This window comes from Geotrypetes seraphini, chromosome 4 (assembly GCF_902459505.1).
Source record: "Geotrypetes seraphini chromosome 4, aGeoSer1.1, whole genome shotgun sequence".
NCBI lineage: Eukaryota > Metazoa > Chordata > Amphibia > Gymnophiona > Dermophiidae > Geotrypetes > Geotrypetes seraphini.
Window position 1 is genome coordinate 104,890,462 of NC_047087.1, and position 27,525 is coordinate 104,917,986.

General features: G+C 42.8%; 1 protein-coding gene across 1 annotated transcript in view; it reads right to left on the reverse strand.

The window, feature by feature from the left end:
- Window positions 1–320: 320 nt before the first annotated feature.
- Window positions 321–27,525, reverse strand: part of HGD (homogentisate 1,2-dioxygenase) — a 96,113-nt gene continuing 68,908 nt past the window's right edge. Inside the window, exons 6-14 of the mRNA XM_033940322.1 lie at window positions 23,795–23,886; window positions 21,421–21,455; window positions 19,641–19,720; window positions 17,634–17,733; window positions 15,309–15,433; window positions 12,668–12,772; window positions 9,404–9,530; window positions 6,526–6,707; window positions 321–761 (exon numbers count right to left, since the gene is read on the reverse strand). Of these exons, the coding sequence (XP_033796213.1) occupies window positions 618–761; window positions 6,526–6,707; window positions 9,404–9,530; window positions 12,668–12,772; window positions 15,309–15,433; window positions 17,634–17,733; window positions 19,641–19,720; window positions 21,421–21,455; window positions 23,795–23,886 (990 nt within the window). The 3' untranslated portion in view covers window positions 321–617. The remainder of the gene's footprint in view (window positions 762–6,525; window positions 6,708–9,403; window positions 9,531–12,667; window positions 12,773–15,308; window positions 15,434–17,633; window positions 17,734–19,640; window positions 19,721–21,420; window positions 21,456–23,794; window positions 23,887–27,525) is intronic.

The window sequence follows — 27,525 nt, forward strand, 5'->3', positions numbered from 1 at the left end:
CCCAACAGCGTGATAGAACATGATAGTCCAAATAAGGTTACCACAGAAAAAGGAGGATGGATTGAGTCATCCATTGCTTTCAATGGAAATAAAACCCAGATGTCTTAGTCTGTCCGCTGTATTCCCATGGCTTTCAATGGAAGTAACACGTGGATGTCTCAATCCATCCTCCTTTTTCTGGAGCCATATGGTAACCAAACAGCAGAACACCACTTTACCACAGTCAACTCCAACATGAGATGTGAAGACTTTCGCATGAATGTTTGCAGCCATTTAATAGCCCTTTTCACCCTCAGGAGATAACACACCATCGGAACAAGTTTAAGGAGTCAAATCTTGTTTTAATAACAAGAGTTAAGCACAGTAGCATTGCAGCGTTGTTGTGACATTATGACCCTCGGCTTGATTCACTCAAAAAAGCGCTCATGATAACATGCTCCTAAGATTACACTGGTTATTTCTTTAGTAACGTATATTCAGGCATTAGGCACTGTAGCCATCATACTGCATTATTCTCATTACTGCGATGGCTGTAGTGGCAGACTGAATGCAATGCATAATTTCATGAGATCTTCTTTAGCGTGCATTAACACCCGAGACGTGAATATTGCCTTTGGTTATTTGCTGCTTGGTCTCCAGTTGGGATTGAAATGACTTTTCAGAGGCTCCCAGCACTCATGATAGGTTTTATCCAAACGGTTGCAGATCTCCAGTCCCCAGCTGGTTGCCGCCATGCTAAGAGATGACTCAAACATAAATGCCTGTTGGGAGAGATAGGAGGATATAAGTGTGGATTCTTCTCTCTGGCAATGTAAAATGGCAATAAATATACTTGGCATGCCATACTGCTTATTTTGACTTTGTGCATGCTTAAGCAATCACAATTTCCCTGTACTCATTGTTAGATCTGTTTGAACAGGAACATTGTATTCATTTCAATTTTCACAAGACAGATACTAAATTATTAAGATTATGGTACACTTTGTACCAATTAATATTATAGCCAGAAGAGAAGCAGAGGTGGGTAAAGGAAGGAAACTGACTTGTTTTTCTGTTGGTTGCTTCACAGTCTAATGAACTCCTTGCAACGGGGATTGGAATCTCATGGGTCTTCCTTTTCTCTTGTTGACATGAAAAGTTTCAGTACAAGATAGTGATGAAAAGCATGCTAAAAAATCTTGTATTGGAGTAATCACAGCTTGAGAAAGTCTTAAGAAACGAGGAATAAGCACAGAACAAAAGGATCTGTTAATGGAGATGGGCTGATGGGGATGAAGCAAGATCAACCCTGTGATTCAGCCACAGGAGTGAGGTAAAGGAGGCAAATTTGAGTCTTGTATCTGATAGTGCTGCTTGGATTGATTTCTCAAGCCCTAACCCCGGGGGTGGGGGGGGGGGGAGGGAAGATGATTATTATTAATATATTGAGCCTCAGTAGTCAAAGATCATTGCTGATGGTTAATCTGAAAGAAGATTTCAGACTTCCATGCCAGTAAGGGTTCTAGTGTGCCTGGTAATGCTGCCTGGGGTGGAGCCATAGAGAAAAGGAACAGGAGGAAATGGAAAACTGTGATCCAATCAATTTTCCTCCTGCTTTAACACACAGCACATGCAGTATTATAAGATATAGTTGGGGGGGGCACCAAATGAAAATGAAAGGTGCTGAAGGGGATAGACTTAGTAGATAAGGACAGGTTATTCACCCTCTCCAAGGTAGGGAGAACGAGAGGGTACTCTCTAAAGTTGAAAGAGGATAGATTCCGTACAAACGCAAGGAAGTTCTTCACCCAGAGAGTGGTAGAAATTTGGAACACTCTTCTGGAGGTTGTTATAGGGGAAAACACCCTCCAGGGATTCAAGACAAAGTTAGATAAGTTCCTGCTTAACAAGAATGTGCGCTGGTAGGGCTAGTTTCAGTTAGAGCACTGGTCTTTGACCAGAGGGCCACCGCGTGAGCAGACTGCTGGGCATGATGGACCACTGGTCTGACCCAGCAGCGGCAGTTCTTATGTTCTTAAAGACCATATGGCCTATCTAGTCTGCCTAACCATGCCATCTACTATCCTCTCCTCTTCCTTAGAGATCCAATGTACTTGTCCCAAGCTTTCTTGAAGTCACGCATTTTTGTCTCCATCACCTCCACTGGAAGGCCGATCCAAGCATTCAGCACCCTTACTGTGAAAAAGTGTTTTCCGAGGCTTCATCTTATTACAGTTATAGATATTCTCATTATTCTAAGAACATTAGGTTTCTTCTTGACTTCACAATCTGAAACATTTCTGAATGTTCATGGGACACTGAATCTAGGAGGGAGAAAGGCACCTCCCCTAGCCCATGGAGCCTGTGTGATAGTATTGAAAAGGGCTGTTATTTAAAGGACCAGGCATCCAGTTAAGAAACTGGTGATTAGCAACTCTGACTGTGATTGGACAGCCTGGTATGATACCTGGATGAGAATATTTGCAGTAGATTAATGTGATCAACACCACAGGACCTGACTCTGCCTGGACCCTATTTAGGGACACCCTGCAGGAAGCACAAAAAACGTACGTCCCCAGTTTCAGGAAAGGCTGCAAAAACAAGCGGTCAAAGGACCCGATTTGGATCTCAGCAGAAGTAAAGAAGGCAATAAATGACAAAAAAGTATCCTTCCGGAGATGGAAAAAGGATCCAACGGAGGAAAATCACCAGGCGCACAGGAAATGCCAAAAAGAATGCCACCGAGAGGTTAGAAAAGCAAAAGGGAAATACGAAGAGGGGCTGGCCAGGGAAGCAAGAAACTTCAAGGCATTCTTCAGTTACGTAAAGGGGAAACAACCAGCGAGAGAGGAGGTGGGGCCGTTGGACGATGGAGATAGGAAGGGAGTGATTAAGGAGAATAAAGAGGTAGCTGAGAGGTTGAACACGTTCTTCTCGTCAGTTTTTACGAGAGAAGACACATCTAATATACCGGACTCAGAGGAGCTCATGCGTGGGGAACAGACTGAAAAATTGGAGCACATAGAGGTAAGTAAGGAAGATGTCCTCAAACAGATAGACAGGTTAAAATGCGGCAAATCACCGGGTCCAGACGGGATCCACCCAAGGGTTCTGAAGGAACTAAGACAAGAAATAGCGGGCACAATCCAACATGTTTGTAACCTATCCTTGAAAACTGGAGAGGTACCAGAGGACTGGAAATTGGCGAATGTCACACCTATCTTCGAGAAGGGATCGAGGGGTGACCCCGGGAACTACAGGCCGGTGAGCCTGACTTCAATTATAGGGAAGATGGTGGAAGCTATGATAAAGGACGGCATCTGCGAGCACATTGAGAGAAATGGCCTACTGAGAACAAGCCAGCACGGATTCTGTAAGGGAAGGTCGTGCCTAACGAACCTTCTGTACTTCTTTGAGGGAATAAGCAGTCGGGTGGACAATGGAGAACCCATCGACATCATTTACCTCGATTTTCAAAAGGCTTTTGATAAGGTACCACATGAAAGGCTGCTTAGGAAACTGTGGAACCACGGGGTGGGAGGGGATGTGCACAGATGGATCGAGCACTGGTTGTCGGGTAGACTGCAGAGGGTCGGAGTAAAGGGCCAATATTCTGACTGGCGGGGAGTCACGAGCAGTGTGCCACAAGGATCGGTGCTGGGGCCGTTACTCTTCAACATATTTATCAATGACCTGGAAAAGGAGGCAAAGTGCGAGGTTATAAAATTTGCAGACGATACCAAACTGTGCGGCAAAGTTAGCTCCAGGGAGGAGTGTGAGGACCTGCAAAGGGACATAGACAAGCTGGAAGACTGGGCAAACAAATGGCAAATGCGCTTTAATGTGGAAAAATGCAAGGTTATGCATATAGGGAAAAAGAACCCGTTGTTCAACTACAAATTGGGGGGGGGGGGCATTGTTGGGAGAAAGCAATTTTGAGAGAGACTTGGGTGTGCTGGTGGATGCATCACTGAAGCCATCTGCACAGTGCGCAGCGGCCTCAAAAAAAGCCAACAGGATGCTGGGCATCAGAAAGAGGGGCATAACTACAAGGACGCGGGAAGTCATCATGCCACTGTATCGAGCGATGGTGCGTCCGCATCTGGTATACTGCGTTCAATATTGGTCGCCGTACCTCAAGAAAGACATGGAGGTACTTGAGAGAGTCCAAAGGAGAGCAACAAAACTGGTAAGAGGGCTGGAACACTACCCATATGCTGAGAGGTTGGATAGGCTGGGGCTCTTCTCTCTGGAAAAAAGGCGGCTCAGGGGTGATATGATAGAGACCTTCAAAATCATGAGGGGCATAGAGAGGGTGGATAGGGACAGATTCTTCAGGCTGAAGGGGACAACAGGTACGAGGGGGCATTCGGAGAAACTGAAGGGAGATAGGTTCAAAACGAATGCAAGGAAGTTTTTTTTCACCCAGAGGGTCGTGGACACTTGGAATGCGCTACCGGAGGAAGTGATCAAGCAGAGTACGGTACAGGGATTCAAACAGAGACTGGATGGATTCCTGAGGGATAAGGGGATCGTGGGATACTGAGAAAGCTAACCAGAAATTAAATGCAGAAACCCAACCAGGTCGTGCAGGCAAGACCGGAGGGCTAGGACTTTGATAGGAAGATAGGACTCAATTAGGAAACCAAGGAGGCATGGGGGCCCCTTCTGGTGATTTTAGACAGGTCGTGAACTGTTTGGGCCGCCGCGGGAGCGGACTGCTGGGCAGGATGGACCTATGGTCTGACCCGGCGGAGGCACTGCTTATGTTCTTATGTACCAATTGTTTCTCAACCTCACAAGAAGAAAAAGGTTTATGCACTCTACTTTGGCTCTTTTCTAAGAACACCCATGACATCAGAATAAAAGAGGTTCACTATAATGGAATACAGGCCTAATGGTTTGGGCCGCAGGATGAGACGCAGAGTTCATATCATCTTCCTTTACCTCAGGTGTAAACTTAGGTGTCAAAATTAATCTGTTCTGAGTTCGTTGGGGAGAACAGGATTGAAAATGAATTAAATGAATAAAATATTCAAAGCGATTTACTAGTGCTACTTATCATTTCTATACTGCTACCAAATCTACACAGTGTTGTACATTAAACATGTATGAGACAGTCCCTACTTGACATACTTTACAGTCTATTCAAGACAGAGAGAGACTTTTCTGCTCAGTTAAATCACTTGTGCAGGGCTATCTGCAGAAATTCAGTGGCACTTGTAATATCATTGAATATTAGCATTAATTGTTAAAACCATAGCTGGTGATATAGAGAGCCATTTTCAATATGATGTCTAAAAGTCTGAGTTTGGAAGTTTTGTGAAGTGCATCCATAAATTGAGTAGTGCCTTTTTTTTTTTTTATCATTTTCGAAAAACATCCAAATGAAAAACACACAGAACAAGCCATTGGGGATGTAGGAGGAGTCAATATTTTTAGTACACTGGCCCCATAGACATCCCAGTAGTGCAGCACCCTAGGGGACACTGCAGTGAACTTCACATAAAGGGTCCCAGGTACACATCTCACCATAACCCCCTTACAATGTATAGGGAGCCCTCCAAAATTCACCCTCCTGGGTAATACGAAAAATTTATGTCTTTTAGCGTGCACATGTGTCAGTCACTTTCTCCAACAATTGGTCGGATGGGATTTCCGTACACCTCCATGAACCTCATTTGCATGCGAGGTTCTTTGAGCATCACTTTCTATTTTGAAAGTGGAAAATTTACCAGGACTACAGCAACCTATGGGATTTTAACATGGACCTTAGAGCATCGGGGCTTCAGTCCTATCTTTGTCTGCTTTCACTTAGGTGGTTAAGTGCTGAATATTGCACTTAATCAGATAAGGGATAGCCAGCTGCACAAACCTGAATATTCAGTACTAGTGCCCAGACAGGGCCCTACCACTGAATATCCAGACATAACGCTGTCAGTGGCCAAATGAACGCTGTCCGCCATTGGCTGAATATTTGTCCCTTAAATTATAAACTACCTGAGGAAAGCAAAATACCTACAGTACTTGAATGTAACTCACTTACAATTGCTGAGAAAGGAGTAAATTAAATCCAGATTTCACTCTTTGACAGCATTAGCTCTAATAAATACAAATACCCAGTGATGTCATAAATTGCCTCTTCCCTTTTTCTGGATGTGGGCTTGTAGGAGAGCAGCTTTCTTATTTCATTGTATATGTATATATTTTAGTTACGTATCCACATGATTTTATAGTCGTAAGGGCGATCTGGGCACAGAATACATGCAACAAAACAAAGGAGAAAGTCCAACTTTGCTGCAGAAAAAACCAAGCAGGAGAAACAAACAAAACTGCAGACTGTGTACAAGATCCAGGTAAAAATTTATTGTACCAAAATTAAAATGCAAATAAGTAAAATAAAACCCTTTTACCAATCAAGGGACCCGACACGGTGTTTTATTTTACTTATTTGCATTTTAATTTTGGTACAATAAATTTTTGCCTGCAGTTTTGTTTGTTTCTCCACAGAATACATGCAACAGCTCCTCTTTTGATACTACTGACCATGGTCCCATCTGCAACTCTCTGTGGCTCCAGCCTGGCCTTGATGGACTTCTCGAAGCAGCTCGCGTCTGGCCCGTGGGGAGTCATTATGCTGTGAAGGCTGGCCCCTCCAGACTGAAATCCTTCTTCTTTCGCTTCATAGTGACCTTTGATCAGTCCCATGAATTCACTCATGCAGTTCCCTACAAATACAGAGGCAAGCTGCTAGTATCTTACCATCAGTCACCTAAGACACATATTACTCCGTCAAAATTTATTAAGGCTAGGGGACACTTGATGACGTTACAGGGAAATTCTTTTACAATCAATATGCGGAAATATTTTTTCACTCAGAGAAGAGTTAAGCTCTGGAACGCGTTGCCAGAGGTTGTGGTAAAAGCAAATAGCATAGCTGGTTTTAAGAAAGGTTTGGACAAGTTCCTGGAGGAAAAGTCCATAGTCTGTTATTGAGAAAGACATGGAGGAAGCCACTGATTGTCCTGGATCGATAGCATGGAATATTGATCCTCCTTGGGTTTTGGCCAGGTACTAGGGACCTGGATTGGCCATCGTGAGAACAGGCTACTGAGCTTGATGGACCCTTGGTCTGACCCAGTAAGGCTATTCTTATGTTTTTAAATTGCTGATGATGTCTTTTGTTTTTTGAAACCAGTGCTGAGAATTTTAGGACAACAGTTATGCAGTGTTAAGAGAGGGAAATATTTTTCAGGCTAGATATCATTCACACTGGTTTTGAAGTTATTATGAGGAGCCACTGAAAAGTTCTCACCCAACCAAGAAGAGAATGATGTGGAGCCATGAAACTTACAAGTTATTCCACACTCTTTATTTCAAGAGATAATGGATACTGTGGATGAGCAGACTAGATAGGCCATTTGGCCTTTATCTGCCATTATGTTTCTATGAAACAAAAAGTGTCATGAAAAATGTGGAATAACGTGCAAGTTTCATGGCACCACATCATTCTCTTCTTGGTTAGGCTGAAAACTTTTTAGCGGCCCCTTGTAGAGTGGTGGCAAGGCTGTTTAATCCCTACACTCACAATTTTAACTCCAGGAGTGCAAACATGACAGAATAGAATAGACCATAGGTGTCGGAACAGGGGGGACCACAGGGACCATGGCCTCCCCCAAAATTGCCACTTAACTCACTTACTTTTATCCCTGATGGTCCAGAGGTGCAGCGGGCAGGAGCCCACTGCTAACCTAGTCAGTTGTGGCTGGTTTCTTCAGCTGCTGAGCGGTAATGAACAGGAGCGTGCTGTGGCGCTCCTGCTCGGCGTTCAGCGGCTTTGACTGGCTCCCATGAATTCTTGCAAGTCTGGCAGGGAGAGGACAGATGCTCAGGGGGTTGGGAAAGACAGATACTGCACATACTCGGAGAGGGTTGGGAAGGACAAATGCATGGGCTGGGGGGGATTAGGAAAGCAGGAAAAGAGATGCTGCACAGGTGGAGTAGTGGGAAGGGAGAGAAAGAAATGCTACCGGTGGGGGAGGCAAAAGGAAGAGAGAATTGTTGGACATAGGTGTGTGGCGTGAGAGGGAAAGAGAGATGATGTATATGGGGAAAGGAAGAAAGAGGGAGAACTTGTTGGACATGATAGTGGTGGAGAAGAGAGATGGAGGTTAGATATCAGATCACTGGAATGGGAAGGAGATGCCAGACCACAGAATGGAAGGGAAGGAGGTGAGAGAGAGATGCCTGACTGCAGATAGGAGAGGAGAGAGATGCTAGACCTGGGGAAGAGGGAGGGAAGGAGAGAGAGATGCCAGACCATGGGAGGGGAGAGAGATTCCAGGCTATGGGAGGGAGAGGAGAAAGTTGCCATACCATATGAGGGAGGAAAGGGAAAGACAGATGTCTGACCATGGGATAGGGATGAGATGGTGCATAGGGATGGAGGGGAAGGGGAGACAGAGGGAGGAGATGGTGCACAGCGATGGGTGCGACAGGGAAGAGATAAGAAGAAATGCTTCTTATGGATAGATGAGGAGGGGAGACGAAAGAGGGAGAAGATGGTACACATGGATAGATGGGAAAGGAAGGCATGGAAAAGTAGATTTTGAGAACAAAGCAGAAAATTGGAAGAAAGTTGAATGTTAAAAATTAATCCTATAGATGGATGTATGGCAGAAAGTGAAGGAGAGAAAAACAGCAAATGGATAAGGTGGACCTGGATACACAGTTAAGAGCACAGACAGAAGGACGTGCAGCCAGAGACTAGGAAAGATGGTTTCAAAACCAAAATCACCAGGCAACAAAGATAGGGGAAATGATTTTATTTTTCAATTTAGTGATTGAATTGTGTCCATCTTGAGAAATTACATCTGCTATCTATATTTTGCACTGCTCAGGAAGAAATGCATTTGTTTCTATTTCTCTGGGGATTGTACTGCATGTAGAGTCTTGTATCTTAGGGTTTTGTTTGTATATATTAGTACTTTTAGTTTGTGGACCTGTATTTGCATAAGGGTTATCTGTGTTCTGCATGTGTGACCGAGGCGAGGTGTTCTGGTAGGAATGAATGTTGAGAAACATACAGTGTGCTTTGCATAGTTGAATTTTGTGGTTAACCATTATGCATTGTTAATAAGATTATATTGTGTGTATATATGAAAAATGAATGGAAAAAATGGTATTACAATTAGTACTATTATGGGGCGGGGTCTGGGGCAGAGCTTGCGGGGCTCCTCAAACAAAAAAGTGTTCCGTTGCCTATGGAATAGACTGAAACCACATTCACTAACCATCATTTTCAGAATGGAACCATTGACAGGAGGATGACTACATTTCATATCCTCAGTTCAGTAGTATAATTCATCCTGCTGTATATTTTCTATTGTTTTGCAACATGGCTTCATACAAAGCAGTAACTTACGGTGATAATAAGGAGGTCGGAAGGTATGGTCAGCCACTCCCCAGCGGGGAGGGAAGATGACAAAATCAGCAATGGCTACCCCAGGCCGTGTGGACTTGGCAGTCAATACAGTGAAAATAGAGGGATCCTAATGAAAACAAAGCACAAACCAAAATAAGCACAACCAAAGGGCCAAATCCATGCACATTAAAGAGCTCAACAAATGCCATGGATCCATGGCAGCATGACTACTCTTTCAAGCAGACTTTCACACACTGATTGTATTTCTACTCACAGGCAACCTATTTTGACCTTAATGTAGAGCACCTAGGTAATACCACTGAAGGTACACCACTGCCTATAAATGAGTGAATGAAAGTCCACTAATGCTGACATCATTGACTCAACACCAGTCACATTTTTATACCTGAGACCTATACTTATGCTCTAAATTGTGCTCTTAAATTTGTGCCCAATTTTCAGCCAAACTTAGGAGCCTAAGTTTTCACTTGCCTATATTTGCGAGCCTAGTGCTAATCTCCTAATTTCTTTCCCCCACCTAAGTTCGACTCTGCTCCCACCCAGTTGTTATGCTCCAAAATTTAGTAGTTTAGTGAAAATTTTGAGTATAAAGATATGCACTCAGTCCTAGTAAATTTTCAAAGAAGCCAATTTACAGTATGAGCATAACTCTCCATTTTAGGACCATAGGTTCTTTGGATATTGGGCCCTAAATAGCCTGTGTGTGCAGCTCAAGAGAGCTCAGTGGCTGTAGCCCCCAACTCATGGCCTCAAATTACCAAAATATTAGGGGCAATTATAGATTCTGATCTCTCTTTTCACCCTCAAATTTTATCTGTTATAGGGAAGCTCTTTTTTAAACTATGACAAATTTGCTCAATTAGATATCTTCTAGAAACGTAGGCTTTTTGTATCGTTATCTTATTCCTTTGTTTTGATACATTTATTACCCTAACGCTTTGTAAAAGATTTATGTGAAAAGGAAATAAAAAAAAATTTCAAATTTAGCTGTGAAATTGATAACTGGGGCAAAAACGTTTGACCATGTAACCCCATTACTAAGGGCCGAAAGTTGGTTACCTATCAAAGCATGTATTAATTATACAAAACAAACTGCAGACCACTGTCCTTTTGGGAAGGACTACTTCCCAAAAGGACAACCACTGTACAAGATGCAGGCAATATTTATTTAAACAAATTGTTGCGCACAAACAGACCATCATTTTACAGATCATGGGACCCGACACGGTCCGTGTTTTGATCAACTCGTCTTCATCAGGGGTCCCTAGGTATGGTGGTCAAAAAAAGGCTCGCAACAAATTTTGCCTGATTCTGTGATGTCCTGGAAAGCGAGCTTTTTCTGACCACCATACCTAGGGACTCCTGATGAAGACGAGTTGATCAAAACATGGACCGTGTCAGGTCCCATGATCCGTAAAACGGTGGTCTGTTTGTGCACAACAATTTGTTTAAATAATCATTGCCTGCATCTTGTGCAGTTGTCTGCAGTTCCTCTTTGTTTTGTATCTGCTGTACCCTCCCTGCAGATTTGTTGGATTTTGTTTTTTGTTCGTACTCTGGTTCACGTAGGGTTACCAGACGTCCGGATTTCCCTGGACATGTCCTCCTTTTGAGGACATGTCCCGGGGTCCAGGCGGCTTTTCAAAACCCGGCACTTTGTTGGGGTTTTGAAAAAGCTTTCCTTCGTGTAGGAAGGCATGCGCGCATACACGGATACGGCGCGTGACATCATTGCGTTGCATCTGCACATGGGTGGTTGTCCTGCCCGACGAGAGAAGGCAGTGGGGGGTGGGGCTGGAGCAGGATTGGAGGCTGGGCTTGGGGGCATGACAGGGTGGAACCAGGGCGCGACAGGGCAGGCCTGGGGGAGGGCGGGTCTAGGGGTCCAGATTTCCCATACAGAAAATCTGATAACCCTAGGTTCATGTCGATAATCAACATACTAGATTTTCATGTTTCCTATTTTGTTACATGATCCCATACTCCTCTCCTCATGAACTTTGTTCACCCAACAAAATATTTTGACAATTCCATTATTTTGTTAAGTTTTTTAGACTCATATCATGATTCCTTGTTTAATGTTATAGGTCCTCATTTTCAAAGCAGATGGATATCTTAAAATGCCTTCAAAAATCTTCATCTGCTATAAATATCTAAATTCTGATTTTGGAAAGTCAGAATTTGGATGTTTCAAACTGCAGTTCATCCAAATGAGAGTGTTTTGTGGGCGTGTTTTGGATGGGACTACAGAGGGCGCAAAAGTAGGACACCCAGCAAGGGATTTCTGAGTTTGAAAAAAAATCCATATCTAAAACCAACATTTTTATCTAGATCTGTTTCAGTCACATCCAAGTTACAAAATGTTGGAGAGATTAAGATATGACCCTTCATTAATCCCCCCCCCCCCCGGTGGTTGTTGTCCCCTTCCCTCTCCCCTGAAAGAGGAACTGGAAAGGAAAACCAGACTCAATAGTTGCAGGTATTATGGGTATTGTGATCACAGTAGCAAGCAGGTCAGAGGAGTAGATTAGTGATAAGTACAGGCTCAAGTCCACTTCCTTTTGTTTAAAATAAATAATTCTGAGCCTTACAAAAACAGAAAAATACCTGGTGATCCTAAATACAGTATATAAAACACCTGCAAGCATGAACTGGTGTACATGCAGATACAGTAGGTATTTTTCAGGTCCTGGAGGATCACATTTACCCCCCCCCCAAAAAAAAAAAATGAAAAAATAAAAAATTATAGCATGTTTGAACAAGTGTCCCTTGGGTCACACAGCATGGCACTAACCATTAGGCTACTCCTCTGTTTTGCAGGGATGTCTCTGTGGCCATATTTTTGAAAATGATGCCAGACAGACATTCACGCAGCCCCTCGTTTTCTGTTCTGTCTGCTTAGAATAATCACCAACAACAGCCAATATCCTGCTCGTCTGAGGGTCAGTTGTCTTCCAAATCTCACTATCTCTAGACCTGTAACAGCTCAAACCTAAGGCTTCACCATAGTGAAATAATATAGGAATTCTCAGATACAGTCCAACCAGTCCATTGCTCTTTTCTTCTTCGTTATTCCTCTCCCTTGCCACCACCTTTTGACCTTCAGTGCCTTTATTTTCCACCTTTACTGAACTCTTCCTAGTTCTCCCTTCTGCTGCTGTTTCATGTAGAATACTAGTTCATTTCACTAATAAGTGTGGATTGGGGGCCCAGCCCCTGCTCAAATAAGTTATCAGAACTTACAGCATGGTCAAAAGCAACACAGTTAATAACCATGAAGTTCTCCAGGTTGTATTTATATGGTGTATAATTCCCATGCCAGGCCACAACGTTGAACGGGGAGAAATGCTATAAAAAAAAAACAACAGAAAGAAGATTTTAATAATATGAACTTGCTCTGCTCTTTGTTAGACAAATAAGAATATACTGATCCAAAATAAAATGTTTATAACTGTTATCAGCTATGTGAAAGAAAAGGAACTCAACAGCTCTCCTCCTCTGTATTCCCTGAAAATTGTGAGATGAGTGAGAAACATGATTGGTGGACATTGAATTTAAATGCGTCTTCACAGAAGTAATGAGAGAGATTACATTACATTAGAGATTTCTATTCCGCCATTACCTTGCGGTTCAAGACAGATTACAAAAGAGTTATAGAAGTTGGGTTACAAAAGAGGATCTCTGGTCATTTCCAGAGAGGGTAAAGAGTAGATCAGGTTGATTCGGGGGGGGGGGGGGTCAGGAAGAAGATGGGAGTAAGGAAGGTACTCGTGGTGTTAAGACTTTTTCAGGGATTTCTTGAAGAGTATAGTTTTTGTTTCTTTTCTGAACGTCTTGTAGTCTGGGGTTGTTATCAGTAGATTGGAGATTTGATTGTCTAGTTTTGCTACTTGAGTGGCTAGGATAACAGGTGATAACAGGTGAACCAAGATAGAAACCTCAAGAAATCTAAGCAAGGACAGAGTACCAAAGAGTAGACTGTAACAACAGATAGGGAATGGGGACTTGTATACTGCTTTTTTTGTGTGATTACACATTCAAAGTGGTTGACATGTATACAGGTACTTTTTTTGTACCCAGGGCAATGGAGGATTAAGTGACTTGCCCAGGATCACAAGGAGCAGCGCTGGGATTTGATGCCATGACCTCAAGGGGCTAAGGCAACAACTCTACCACTAGGCCACTCCTCACCTCTGATAGGTCAAGGAGGAGGAGGATTGAGTAATGGCTTCTAGCCTTAGCCATGAAGAAGTTAGTAGAAACCCTGGCAAAGGCCACCCTAGTGGAATGGAGAAGGCAGAAGCCAGATTGGAGCAGACTGAGAATGGCTCGGGTTTCAAAGAAGCTTAAAGCAAGAAGGTAGCCTTCTTTTATCAAGTAAAAATCACTTGTCACTGAAGCCTGAAAAAACAAAAAACAATGTGGAGAAATAATGTTCCTGAGATGGACTTTATTAATATTAAAACTTGGCAAACCATATAAAAACCTCTAGGAAACAGTCCACTTAAAAGCTTTGGACCCAACACGGTCCGTGTTTTGACAGACTGTCTTCTTCAGGGGTCCTATGAAGTCCTATGGTAAAGATACATGGATAAAAATGCCAGTCGGAAATAAACTGATCCGTAAAAGCTGTGTGCAGGACCGAGGCTGTGAAAAGCCTGAATGACATCATGGCATCTTACTGTTTTGGAGGAACGTAGCTGGTAGTTAACGCCAGCGCTGCAGCTCCATGAAAATATTCTTGCATATCTAGAAAAGGCAGCTCATACCCCACACACACATGCACATGGCAAGGGGGCAATTCTAAGTTTCGGTGTCATTTACAGAATATCCCCCTGTGTGTATTTTAAAGGAACACTCCTGACCCACCTATGCCCCTCCCATGGCCACGCTCCCTTTGCAGATCTGTGTGGAAACCCTTAGGTGCTATTCTATAAATAAGCATGTAAGTGTGTTTCCACGAAGATCTGCCATTCCTGCCCCATTTTGGCACTTTGTATCCATTAGGACGCTTTTCTGCACCAAATATTCAGCACAAAACTAGTGCCTGAAGCTCTGTGCCATATTTAGAATTCCCCTATTTGTGCCAAAGTTGAAACTGGTTCTTTGGCTTTATTGCTGATTCTTTTAGGCCATATTCGACATAAAAATGTCCCAAATGTCATCAGTAAAAGCAGTAGCCAATAGGCCCCTGTAGCCAGCACAGCTGCACTTGCACCAAGCTAGTCAGGATGACCCAGTCCAGTCGAGAGTGGGCAATGTGATTTGCAGCCCAGCGATTGCTGTGAATGTAGGTAAAGAATTAAAATAGGAAAGGTTCAAAGGATTATAAAAATAGTGCAAGTCTGTTTCTTAATACTGTAGAGAAATAATGCTGTTTCCACTTTATAGATATCGTTAATAAATATCACCTTGTACACCAAGTAGAGGAGAGATTTCTTCTAACCACCTATAGTCATACTGCAGTTTCTGGTCCATCTAGCTGCTTATATCATAGATTAATACTGTTAATATTGCTTTTATTTACACAAAATAAGAGAGAAATTCAATAATGCTAGTTGACCTATGAGTATATTTCGATGCATTCTATAAAGGAAAGTAATTACATCACCATAGAACTGGTATAAGTGCTTATGCCTAAATGTGCGAGTCCTGCCCATGCACTGCCCAGATGCCACCCATGTGTATGCACATGCACTATGTAAGATATGCGTGTATTTACAGAATAGCGTTTAAGTGCATTTTCTGTATTTATGTGTGTATGTGATTACATATGCATGTATGTATCAGTATTCTAATCATTTATGTTCAAATTTATCACGTACCGGATTATCCCCTAAGTGTGACCTATAACAGAGGACTTTTGAAGAGGCTACTTATTTACCTGCTGGGCTGCAAAGAGCTTTCCCTGGAACTTGCTAATGATTGTGTAACCACTAGGTACTTGACAGTCTTCATACCAGGCTGTAGGCACCAGGAAATCTCGAGGGTTAGCCAAGCCATTGGCTCCTGAAATGAAGAAAGAAACAAAGGCTTGTAGATCACCGGATAGTATGGTTTAATATTAAGACAGATATATATAGAGAGAGAGTTCATTAAAAAGCAAAGGTTCTAGACTTCAAAAAAAACTTTGTTCAGGTCTTTGATCCTGGTGGAAGTGGAAACTGAAGAAGAGTTCAATTATTTGCTCTGAGAAGTTAGCATAGAGGGTATGAAACATAATGCAGGATAAAGGCCACTTTGGTTCTCAAAAGTAGTAGCTGAAAAGGTAAGGAAAATTATAAATCATAAATAATATCAAGATTACAGAAAGAGGAAAACAGGCAAAAATATCTGGAAAAGCTAAGAGAAGCTGGTAGAGTAGTCTGGAAAGTAGTCTGGTAGAGTAGTCTTGAAGAAAAAATAGCTGACAGTAAAATGGAGAGGACAAGATTTCTTTTAAATTTTAGAGATAGGAGGAAGTGCAAAAGTGGAATTGTGAGACTCAAAGGTGAAGGGAAGGAATGTGTAGAAGGCGATAAAGATAAAGCTGAATATCTCAGTTCTGTGTTCACATCTGAAGGACTGGGAGCAGAACCAAATAGAAAGGGAGATATGTCCCCCTCCCACCGCCACCAAGTTCTCCCCTTCCACAAAAGCCTGGTGGTCTAGTGGGCTGGGCTGAGCTGGGGGGACCAACCCCCCTCCACCTGGCCATATGGCTGACATCCCCCCCCAACAACTCCAATCTTAAATAGAAGGCAGGAGGGATGCCCACTCCCTCCTGCCAACAGGTCTGCCTCTTCAAAATGGCAGGCCTTGCCCTTCCCAGTGCAACTGGGAGGGGTCCAAGACCCTGACTATCTCAGGAGAGGGCCACTGGACCATCAGGTTTTTGGCTTGGTGTGTGGGAAGTGTCATGGGGATCAATTGGAGGAGGTGGGGAGAGGTAGGAGGGAAGTAGGAATGGGGGGGCGCACTAGAGTTGTAAGAGGACAGAAATTCCACTCATCCCCACCAGTATCCTGCCTGACCCCGCCCATCACCATCAGAATCTCCTCCATCCCCGCAAGGAATCCCCCCCCCAATAAAAGTTACCTGTCCCCATAAAAAGCAGCAATTACTTCTGACAGTTTTGACTTTTTTTAATTAAGGTCTTAGTTTATTTAAAATAAAATACAATATAAGCAAATAACAGTGAACAGAAATAAGAAATGCATACATCACCAGAAATAATTAGAATAGACATTAGGTCATGTGACTAGGGTCAACCATTTCTTGTTAAAAGAAATATGAGCTTTATATTGCCAAAAAATCCAACTCTTATCTGTAGAGCAAACAAATCTGGTTCTACCATCTGGCGTAGGTAACTTGTGAGAGGTCCTTCCAAGATCTACAAATGATTTTTAATGCAGCAATGAGTATAGAATCAAACAATACAGCATTAAAATCATTTAAAGCAGAATTGAGAGAGACACTTTTCAGGACAGTGGCTGCATAAGAAAAATATGCAGTAAGTTTAAAGACTGAGCAGATCATATTCCAGACTTCAGTCCAAAATTTGGAGATGGCGGGACACTCAAAAAGAAAGTGTTTAAGGGTACCAAAATGGGTATTACTAGTCCAACCATTCTTGGACTAAGAGGAATCAATTACATAAGACCTCAAAGGGGTACAGCTGTTTAGCCAGTGAAAGCTATTTTTATATCTGGTTGTTATCTCTGGTCACATCTGAAAATGCTCTATGTAGTCTCAAGGGTTATAAACAACATCATCACTGGGTGAATATTATGTTAGTTCAATGCAAGGTAGAACAGCCCCTGCCCACCCTTTTTGAGCTCCAGCCCTCTCCCCCACCCCCCAACACAAAAAAATTAGTGTGGCAATGCCACTGAATAGAATACAAGCTCTAGCTCTGTCTTTCCAACTGGTGGATGTACGGCAATCATCAACTGAATTGATGGAAAATTAGGTAGGCCTCTGAAACCCAGGTTCCATCTCCATGGGAGTCCTGTGGATCTGGGGGGGTTCCTCTGGGACCCTTGGGATTCCTGCAATCCCTGTTCCCGTGCAGACCTCTAGGGTGCACTCTGCTTTTAAAAAATATTTTCTTTTAATGGGCTTTGCTGCCCTTTTTTATTCATTTGCCAGCAGCTGACAACTTTGTAAAGCAAAATTTTGCAAAAATATGAATTCATAAAAGTATAAAAAGTTAGGGAGTAATTATTACCAATAGGTCCCAAGTCAGGTAACTCAAAATGTACTCCAAACAGCTCCAGGATGTATCCCCTGGTCTCCCCAAACACTTCTACGCTGAATCGCATTCCTTGCTGTATATGAACAGAGATAGAGGGGGAAATCCACTATTATAGAGAGGCAAACAAGCTCTGATACAGACATCCATATAATTGTTTCCAAAGGAAAGGAAGTGCTAGAATAAGGGGTCATGATATGAAGCTCCAAAGTACAGTCAAACCTCAGTTTGCGAGTAACGCGGTTTGCAAGTGTTTTGCAAGATGAGCAAAACATTTTTTTGCAAATCGTGACTTGCAATCCGAGCGTTGACTCGATTTGTGAGCACCCCTCCCGAGAACCAGCATCGCTCCCCCCCTGCTCATGAATGCCCCCCCCACCCCCGTGATCCGGCACCCCCCGCCAGCCCGAACAGAACCTTACCCGATCTGGCACCGGCACACAGCCCACAGGACGTGCCGATGAATGAAGATCCTTCCAGTTGTCTGGGCCTTGAGAATCTGCGCATGCTCAAGGCCTTCTAGCTCTCACTCTCTCCGAGAATCTCAGAGAGAGCGAGAGCCAGAAGGCCTTGAACATGCGCAGATGCTCAAGGCCCAGGCAACAGGAAGGATCTTCATTCACCAGCACCAGCACGTCCTGCATGGGTATATTTTCTTGGGTTGGGTTTGTTTACTGGTTGTTGGTTGTTTACTTGAGTAGGTATGGTTAAATATGATCAGATGGTGGTCAGACCAGGATGAAGCAGTTAGGAGTCTCTGTGATGAGTGATGTCTCTTTCTGGATAAAGATTAGGTCTAGGATGTGGCCTGCAGAGTGTGTTGGTGAAGGGGCTATTTGGTGGAAGTCAAGTTGGAGTGATGTGATGAAGTCTGCTGGGGATCCTGTCTCATTTGAGTAGTTTGTTAAGTTGAAGTCTTCTAGTATGATAATCTGGTTGTAAGTGATGACCACTTTGCTAAGAATGGATAGCAAGTCATCTAAGGCAGCCATTGGAGAATGGGGAGCTCTGTATATCAGGGCTATGGTGAGATCTCTGTTGTGACCTTCTGAGAAGATGAGGCATTCTAGTGCGTTTAGTGTGATGGCATCTATTAATCTTGGGTTGAGTTTGGATTTAATAATAGCGGCTACACCTCCTCCTCTCGTGTCTCGGTGCATGAGCAGGCTAGAGTTTGATACCCTGATGGGCAAAGCTTACCTAGTGTGGCTCCATCATTGTCTTTCAGCCAGGCTTCAGTTATTAGGAAGATGTCCCAGTTATTCTCTGTAAGGAAGTCACTTAGAATGATATCTTTGTTGTTTACGGATCTTGCATTTGCAAGGGCAATTTTGAAGCTCTTGGGTGCAGAAGAGGGAGGGGTGATGGGGATAGGCTTAAGGTAGCGGGCTCTGTGTGCTAAGGATTGGTTGGGGGGGAGGTGATTCAGGTCTCCATATCTACCCTGGCCTGGGATGACTGGGATGACTGTGATGACTTAGTGTTGCAATTCATCAATCTACTTCTACCCATTGGTTTCATCTAGTCAACACGGGCTTCTCAATGTTTGGGGTTTTTTAAGACAAACAAATCCAGTCCTGAATCTACCCTGTTTTATGCACGGGTTCCACAATAATGCTTCCTTAGGAACATGACAACTGCAAATCAGTGCAGGCAATAGGGCCAAATCAGAACTGGATCAGCCTGTCTTGTAGCCGGCTAGTAACTTTGCTTTGCATGCTGGCATGACCACACAGTTTCCCATGAAAACCAAGCAGATATGAAGGGAAATACAGGCAACTGATAGTTACATGCACTGCTCTGGCTCTCTGCCATACCTCTCAAATAATAGAATGCAAATCTGCTGCTGCTGCCATTTGCCAGAGAGAAGTGGGTCTTAAGGAAGGATGTGCAAGAAGAACCCCTGAATTCAATGGTGGGAGGAGCAAAACTAGAATGAGGAATTATTCACTTAGTAGAAACTTAACAAGTCCCAGCTCTCACCTGAATGACACAGATTTCATTGGGTTTCACTAGCAGCTTGCCAAATTCTGTTGTGATGAGAAGTTTACCTTGCTGAGGCACTGCAGCAAATAAACAGAGATAGCCTTATTGATTATTGAAATTTTCCAGGAGATGGAATTAGATATTGAAGACATTAAATCCTTTGTCGTCTATTCTTCCCTGTTCAGAGTTATAGCACACCTCTATGTCTGCTACACTGCACTGTGGACACACACAGGTTAATACTATTCAAAAGCTTTTCTTGATGTTTTGGACAGACAACGTACAGTATAAGCTTTTTCAAAATATTGTGGCTGGTGGTGGTATTGCACCCTCATCAGTGTCTTTTAAAATACACGGTAGATAAACATACAGCTTTGGTCATTTGAATCATGAAAAGGGGTCATAGTTTGGGGGTGTGGGGAGAGCGATGAAAATATTTGTACATGTAGCGGTGAAATTCTGCAGCTGAACATATAATAATAATAATTTATATACCGCCAAGCCTTCAGTTCAAGGCAGTTCACAGCAAAAACAGTTATCCTGCCAAGTGGCAACAGGTAAAAAGCAGAATATGTATCCATTCAAAGTTAAGAACTGACAGCATTGCGGAGCAGACATGGTGGTCAAAACAGATTTTATTGGTATACAAATTTTTTAAAACAGAACGCCACAATTTACTCCACAGATGCCTAATGAGGCCTAAGTCAACCATACCTATACTCCACCCCTAACCACACCTGCTTGCCAGTAGGTGCCTCAACTTAGGTGTCACTAGGCACAGCATGGTATTCCACACACAACCCTAATTTAAATTTTTTTTAATCAGTTTTTAATGTCATTGTAATTAACATGCCAATTAAGTCAATTAAAAAAACAAACAAAAAAACTGCATGCAAATTTCAGTTAGGTGTCGCTAGGTGTCTGATTAGGGCGCCTAGCAGCATAGAACCTAGGTATCATTTATAGAATCATGCCCACCGTGCCTCTTTGAGCACCATTTATAGATTAGTATTTAGCATGCTTTTTAGTCGGCACTGATTTTTCAACTCCATTTTGGAGAATTCAACCCTATGGTCCTGATTCTATAAATGGCACCTAACTCATTGGTGCTGTTAGGCACAGCTGTCAATCATCCACAGACCAAAGGCCCAAAAAGCCCAGTTTCCTGTTTCCAACAGTGGCCAGAAAACACCAGAAGAAGGCTCCGTCTGGTGCCGCCATACCAAGGACTCCTGAATTAAGATAATGTTTGATTTCAGCAATGCTCATATGCTAGCTATGAGTATTTTTAGGGAACTGAAGCGTTTCTTGAAATGAGCAGTGTAAATGGATCTTAAGTTGATTTTAAAGTAATGGCTCTCTCCTTTACCACTGACTTTGAAATGTTGGAGAGCGTACATGATACTGCAAATTCAATTCAAGACATGGGCTCGTCTCCTGGAAAAATATTTCAGCAAACGCGGGAACACTTTTGGGTTTCTCCTGCTCCTCTGGAAAGGAGCCGTACTAGAAATATTAAATACAGTTGTATTTGATTCCAGCAGCAGATAACAGGGTTTGGTTGGGGGAGGGGGGGTTGAGGGAGTAGGGATTATAGTACTGTAAGATAAAAATTTCCAAGGTGTACCATTTTTTAAAATGCGATTTCTTTTCAACAATATCTTGTTATCACACAGATATTGACTGAGGAATGCTGTTCATTTGTTAACGCTTTGAATAAAAAAGCTTGTACCATAAATCAGCAAGGGTTACCGTAGTACTAAAGGCAATAACTTACCAATTAGAAAATCGCCATCTGAATTATACAAGCACCTGCAAAATAATAATATGTATTCATATGACATCATTTGTCCATGCAGAATTCCAATCATTCTACAATCTTAAACACAAAAGCGGTTTGAAAAGTTTGTTAAAAAAGAAAAAAAAAAAGTTAAAGAAATATTTTTTTTAAAATCAGTTATATTTCTCAACATAGTCCAGCGAGTATCAAGTTTTTCCATCCTGTCAGAAAAATAGGTTTTGTCAAATTTTAAAAAAATATTTGTTTAACTTTTCTTTTCCTCAAAGATTTCAAACCGCCCTCGTATATGCACAACTGCTACTGGGATGGACAGTTATGTGCACTGACCTCCAGACATCATAACGACTTTCAAAGCAAGAAAGGAAACTTATTGCATAACTGTCAACTTAGCCAGCTGAAGTACAGACAACTTGAACCAGTCTAACAACCCTGTACTGGTATATTATGAGACCTGCAGAACTTCAATGATTTCAATATTTCATCTATTTAAACCCCACAAATCTTTTGTGGCTTACAATTATACATATAAATAAAATACTCAAATAAATACGAAAAACAAAGTTAAAGCTACATTACATAACAATATTGAACTTGCTAATCAAGTGAAAATACATCATTGTATTAAACTACAGTACTTCATACCTGTCAATGCCATGCTATTATACCTCAGTCACATGCCTATTCCTAGGTAGAAATGTATGGAAAGGCTTTTTGAAACATATGTGCCTTCATCTGTTTCCAGAAACTCACTGTCTGCATAATAGACCAGAGTGAAAGCGGCAGAGTGCTCCCAACACACCAGACCTACAACCTGGAAAAACACTGGAATAATCCTCAAGTTCAATGAGTCAGATCAGGGATTATGAACATCGGTGCTTTAGGATTTAAGTTCAAAGCCAGGACTGGCCTAAAATGTCCCTTCTGGAGCTGGTGAGTTGGCAGCTGTGATATTATCATTGTTTATTTGGCACAATGGGGTCCTTTTACTAAGGTGCACTAACCGATGTAGGGCCTGTTTTACAAAGCCGCACAGCAACAGCCCCGAAGCCCTTTTTATCTCTATGGGCTTTGGGACCGTTACCATGCGGCAGCCGCTAGCTTGGCTTTGTAAAACAGGCCCTTAGTGTGCTCTAACTAATTAGCGCACGCTAAATCAGCTAGCATGCCTTAGTAAAAGAGGGGGAAGTGAGGAAAAATCAGGCACAAAAGTCACAAGGAGTACTGTAGGTAGCACATCGGTAGCTGCTTTTTGAAGAGAAGAAAGATGTCATATTCAACAATGATGCACCTTTTCATTTCTTCTACTTGTATTCTGACATTAAATTGGAAATGGTGGAACCTGTCATTCTCTCCTCTCCCCCAGGAATGGCCAAGAGCTTGGTGAATTTTTCTCACTAATGCAACTTGCCTTAATATGCAGCTTCTGAATGCTTTCATACTGTTCCTTAGAAAGCTGCTAGATTTCAACCTGCTGTCACTGATCCCAGCATACTTGGGGTTGGGGTAGGACAGGAGGGGTGAAGAGAAACATATGCAGGATACTCCAAAGCACTGGGGAGTCCAGGTACAAAGTCCATACGTCTAAATGCTTTGTTAAAAAACAGGGCTGCCATTTTTTTATGCAGATTTCTCCGATAGCTTGATCAAGTCTTGAGCTTATCACACTGCATGCAGGAACCTGCAGTTCCGATTCCCCATTGCGCTGGGTAAGAAAAGGAAGACTATAAGCGGTGGCATAGTGAAGGCCCTGCTCTCCAAGCCCCCTTCTTATTCTGTGCCACCCCGCAGCTCCTTCTGTGCCCCCCACGCCCCACTCGCACCCTCCCTTCCCACCCCTATACCTTGTTAAATGTTTGCCAGCATGAGCAGCTTCTCCGGACTGCTGCTTGCACCAGCATTGGTTTTCCCTCTGTCATCACTTCCTGGCCCCATGACCTAGAAGTGATTTTAGAGGGAACCAGGCTGGCACGAGCAGCAGGCCAGAGTAGTTGCTTGCGCTGGCGAAGATCCAAAGAGGTACGGGGGGCAGGGGGAAGGCAGGGAAAGGAAGGCGCGAGCATGGTGGTGGTGGTGGGGGGGCAGAGTGGTGCTGGCGCGACCACCAAGATGGCACCCGGGGCGGTCTGCCCCCCTCACCCACCTTACTACATTACTGACTATAAGTTCTTGCATGCAGAACTGGATTAACCTATTAGGCCAATCTGAAGTCAGCTGGCTACGTTGTAGCTACAAAACATATCACACATGTGTAACGGAGGAAATGGATACGAGTGTGTGATAACCCAGGTCACATGATCTCTAAGAACAGCCCTAAATTAAAGGATTTCTTATGGGAATTTTGTGTACGTACTTGTCAAGCATGGAAGTGTTGCATGTGTAAACATGGACAGCGACACCATTGTGAGATTTAACATCTCCAGCTCCGCACAATGTCTGCAACCCCTGGAGAGACAGACAAGGTTAAGAAGAGACAGAAGTGGAGAGAGAATCTCAGACAACGAAATTACAGCACTGTCATATCTTCACCACCCATACAGGGAAGTTTCAAAACAGCCATGACATTAGATTACCAGATGATGCCATGTTCCCTTGGACAGGATCATTCAGTCTTGGGTGCTCCCCATTGCTTTTATGGCAGGAGTGTCAAAGTCCCTTCTCGAGGGCCGCAATCCAGTTGGGTTTTCAGGATTTCCCCAATGAATATGCATGAGATCTATTAGCATACAATGAAAGCAGTGCATGCAAATAGATTTCATGCATATTCATTGGGGAAATCCTGAAAACCCGACTGGATTGCGGCCCTCGAGGAGGGACTTTGACACCCCTGATTTAGGGGGATTATAGTTCCTGGTTTTCTTATAGAAACCAAAACTGTCTCCATGCGTGCAATGAAATAAAGCCAGCAATGGGTCAACCTCTCTTAGGTGTATAGGAATCCCTCGATAACTCCTAGCAGACTGGTAGCCTTAAGGCTTTTACTGTTAGAAAATTAATTTTATCACCAGAAGGAAGACTAACTTGATCAATATTCTTGTAGTTCATAAAATTTCATATCTTACTTGTACCTAATTTCCTTCTGATGCCTAGGGTCATTTTTGACTTTCAATTAAACTTTCAAAAACAAATTTCTGGCATCAAACAGGGCTTTTTGATTTTGCAAAAAGTATGTACGAGTACTTGCAAATCTTGAATGCCCAACGCTCCACACTCTTATAATTTCCAGGTTGGATTATGTTCATGTTCCCAGCATAAAAGACTTCAAACTTTACATAACTTCACTATCAGATTCCTCTGCCAAGCAAAAAAAAAAAAAAATCCAGTCATATTACAACACTCTTCATCCATCTTCATTGCAGTGTTCTCCCCAGAAATATTTTCCAGCGGGTGGCATGAAAAAGTAGCCGGGTGGGACGGGATAAGGAAATTTGGTGGTGGGGAAAATTAAATGTGTACTATTTTTATTAGTTAATTATAAATTATTTTTCAATGCTCAATATGACTTACTTTTTTAAGGTTTGACACTTGTTCCAGAATATTTTTATTAAATTTAAGAAGTATCCAATTCTCTCTCTCTACCCCTTCCACCTACTGTCCATCCTCTCTCTGTCCCTTCCATCCACCGTCCACCCTCTCTTCAATACAGCATCTGCCCTCTTTCTATGTCCCTTCAATAAACTGTATATCATGTGCCCTTTCTCTCCTTTGAACATGATTCATTTCAGCTTCACCCCCTCTCCATTTTTCTATCTCTAGCCCCTCCCCTATGCTCTGGCATCTCTCTCCTCCTTTCCTTCCTTCCTTACCACTGCACCCCATGGTCTGGCATCTCTCTCCTCTCCTATCTCTCCCTCTTCCTCCTTGCTCTGGCACCTCCTCTCCTTCCTTTCCCTCTGGTCTTGCATTTGTCTCTTTAGTTTCTCTTCCCTCCCTCCATGCCCTGACATATCTCTCCTTCCATCTCCTCCTCCATTATCTGGCATCTCCTCTCCTTCCTTTCCCTCCCTCCCTCCTTCCTTCCTTCCTTTCCCCTGGTCTGGCATCTATCTCCCTCCCCACTCCATGATCTGGTATCTCCTTTCCTTTCCATCCCTCTCTCCCATGGTCTTGGCATCTATCTTTCCTCTCCCTTCCCTGGTCTTCCTCCCCCCAATTGGGTGCAGCAGCATTTTTCTTCCCCCCCTTCCCTGTCTCACACATCCATCAGCAGCCCAGCATTCACAACTTGCTGCTCTTGCTTGCTTCGGGCCTTCCTCGCTGCCGGGTCCCACCTACTTTCTATTTCCACGAAGGCAGGACCTGGCAGCAAGGACGACCCCGAAGCAAGCAAGAGCAGCAAGTTGCAAGCTTCTCTCCCTCCTTGCGACTCCCTCTCTGCCCTATTTCCCGCCTTAGCCTATAGCGAATTGAACTAATGCTTCGGGGCTGTAATGCTAACACTCTGCGTGCTGGCTTCCCTTCTCCTCCCTCCCCCCATGACATAACTTCCGATTCAATTCACATGCTGGCACTTAAAAAAAAGTCTGGCTGAAACGAGAGTCATAAGAATAGCCTTACTGGGTCAGACCATTGGTCCATCAAGCCCAGTAGCCCGTTCTCACAGTGGCCAATCCAGGTCACTAGTACCTGGCCAAAACCCAAGAAGTAGCAAGATTCCATGCTACCGATCCAGGGCAAGCAGTGGCTTCCCCCATGTCTTTCTCAATAACAGACTATGAACTTTTTCTCCAGGAACTTGTCCAAACCTTTCTTAAAACCAGCTACATTAATTGCTCTTACTACATCCTCTGGCAATGTGTTCCAGAGCTTAACTATTCTCTGAGTGATAAAAATTTCCTCCTATTGGTTTTAAAAGTATTTCTTTGTAACTTCATCGAGAATATGGAAATTTGATAGGTAGCTGAAAAGTAAAAAAGAGAAGGGTAAGAAAGAGGCAGTTAGTGAGCTTGAGCTAGGAAAGAGAGAGGAAAAGTATTTTTTTTGTCTTATTTACACCACAGCACCTGTGTGGAATTGGAGAGGGCAAAGGTGGTCGGGGTGAAGAGCCTACAAAAATAAAACCACCCAGGCCATTAAAAAAAAAAAAAAAAGGAAAACACCCGATTCAGCAGGAAAAGCAAATTGAATAAAAAAATCAATTCAATAGGCCAAATTGAAATTTTTTTTCCCCTGAATCGGGCAGCACTACCAGCAAATTAAAATGTAAAGAAAATGAATTACTGTAATCAGTTAATTGAGCAGAGATTAAATATAAAGCCCAAAAGAAACACGATAAAACGATGAACACTTCATTGTGATTAACTCCAAACTCAAAAGGTTCACTTCAAAATGAAAGGACAACTCAAAACTTTAACACAAGCTTTATGACCCAATACAATGCAAGCACTGGCTAGGTGCTGAATTCCACATTCAAATAGATCTGTAAGAGGTCATGCTCCCTCTCAAGGGTATGTCCATTTTATGCTGATAGTAACACCACAAGTAAGTTGAAAAACCCCAGAAGCCAGATTGCCCATGCACCTAAAATGTGGTGCTTGGGTACAGGAGCTGCAGTACATTGCAACAGACAAGGAAGAGAGAAAGCTGAAGGAGGTGAGAGTCAGAACTAGAAAGAGTACAAAATCTTTTTTTTCTAGTATCCAAGTTCACTGATCATGATCAACTCATGGGGGGGAGTTAACCCCCCCCCCCTCCTTGGCACTTTCATTTTGTGGACATTACTTCTTTCTAATCCTAAAAACCATGTGTTTTTCCTGTACTTATCTAAATCACAAAAGAAAGGTGTAGTATTCAAGAAAACAGAAGACCTATTTGATAGGTCAGATATCAGATATAACAGAAAAAAATGTTATAGGCAACTAACCTTAATGAGTAAAAAAACAAACAAACCCTAAACTGCCAGATCACACTTTTTAACAGAAGCAGCAGGATAAAGATTTTAATTAACACAAACTAGGTGAGCAAAAAAGGGTATGAGCTCTAGAAAGATTAAACAATTATAAAACTGAGTATTAATGCAGGTCAAATCGCAACCAGAGTCAACAAACATTTAAATTCACCTTACCTAGATAGGAGTTGTAGAAA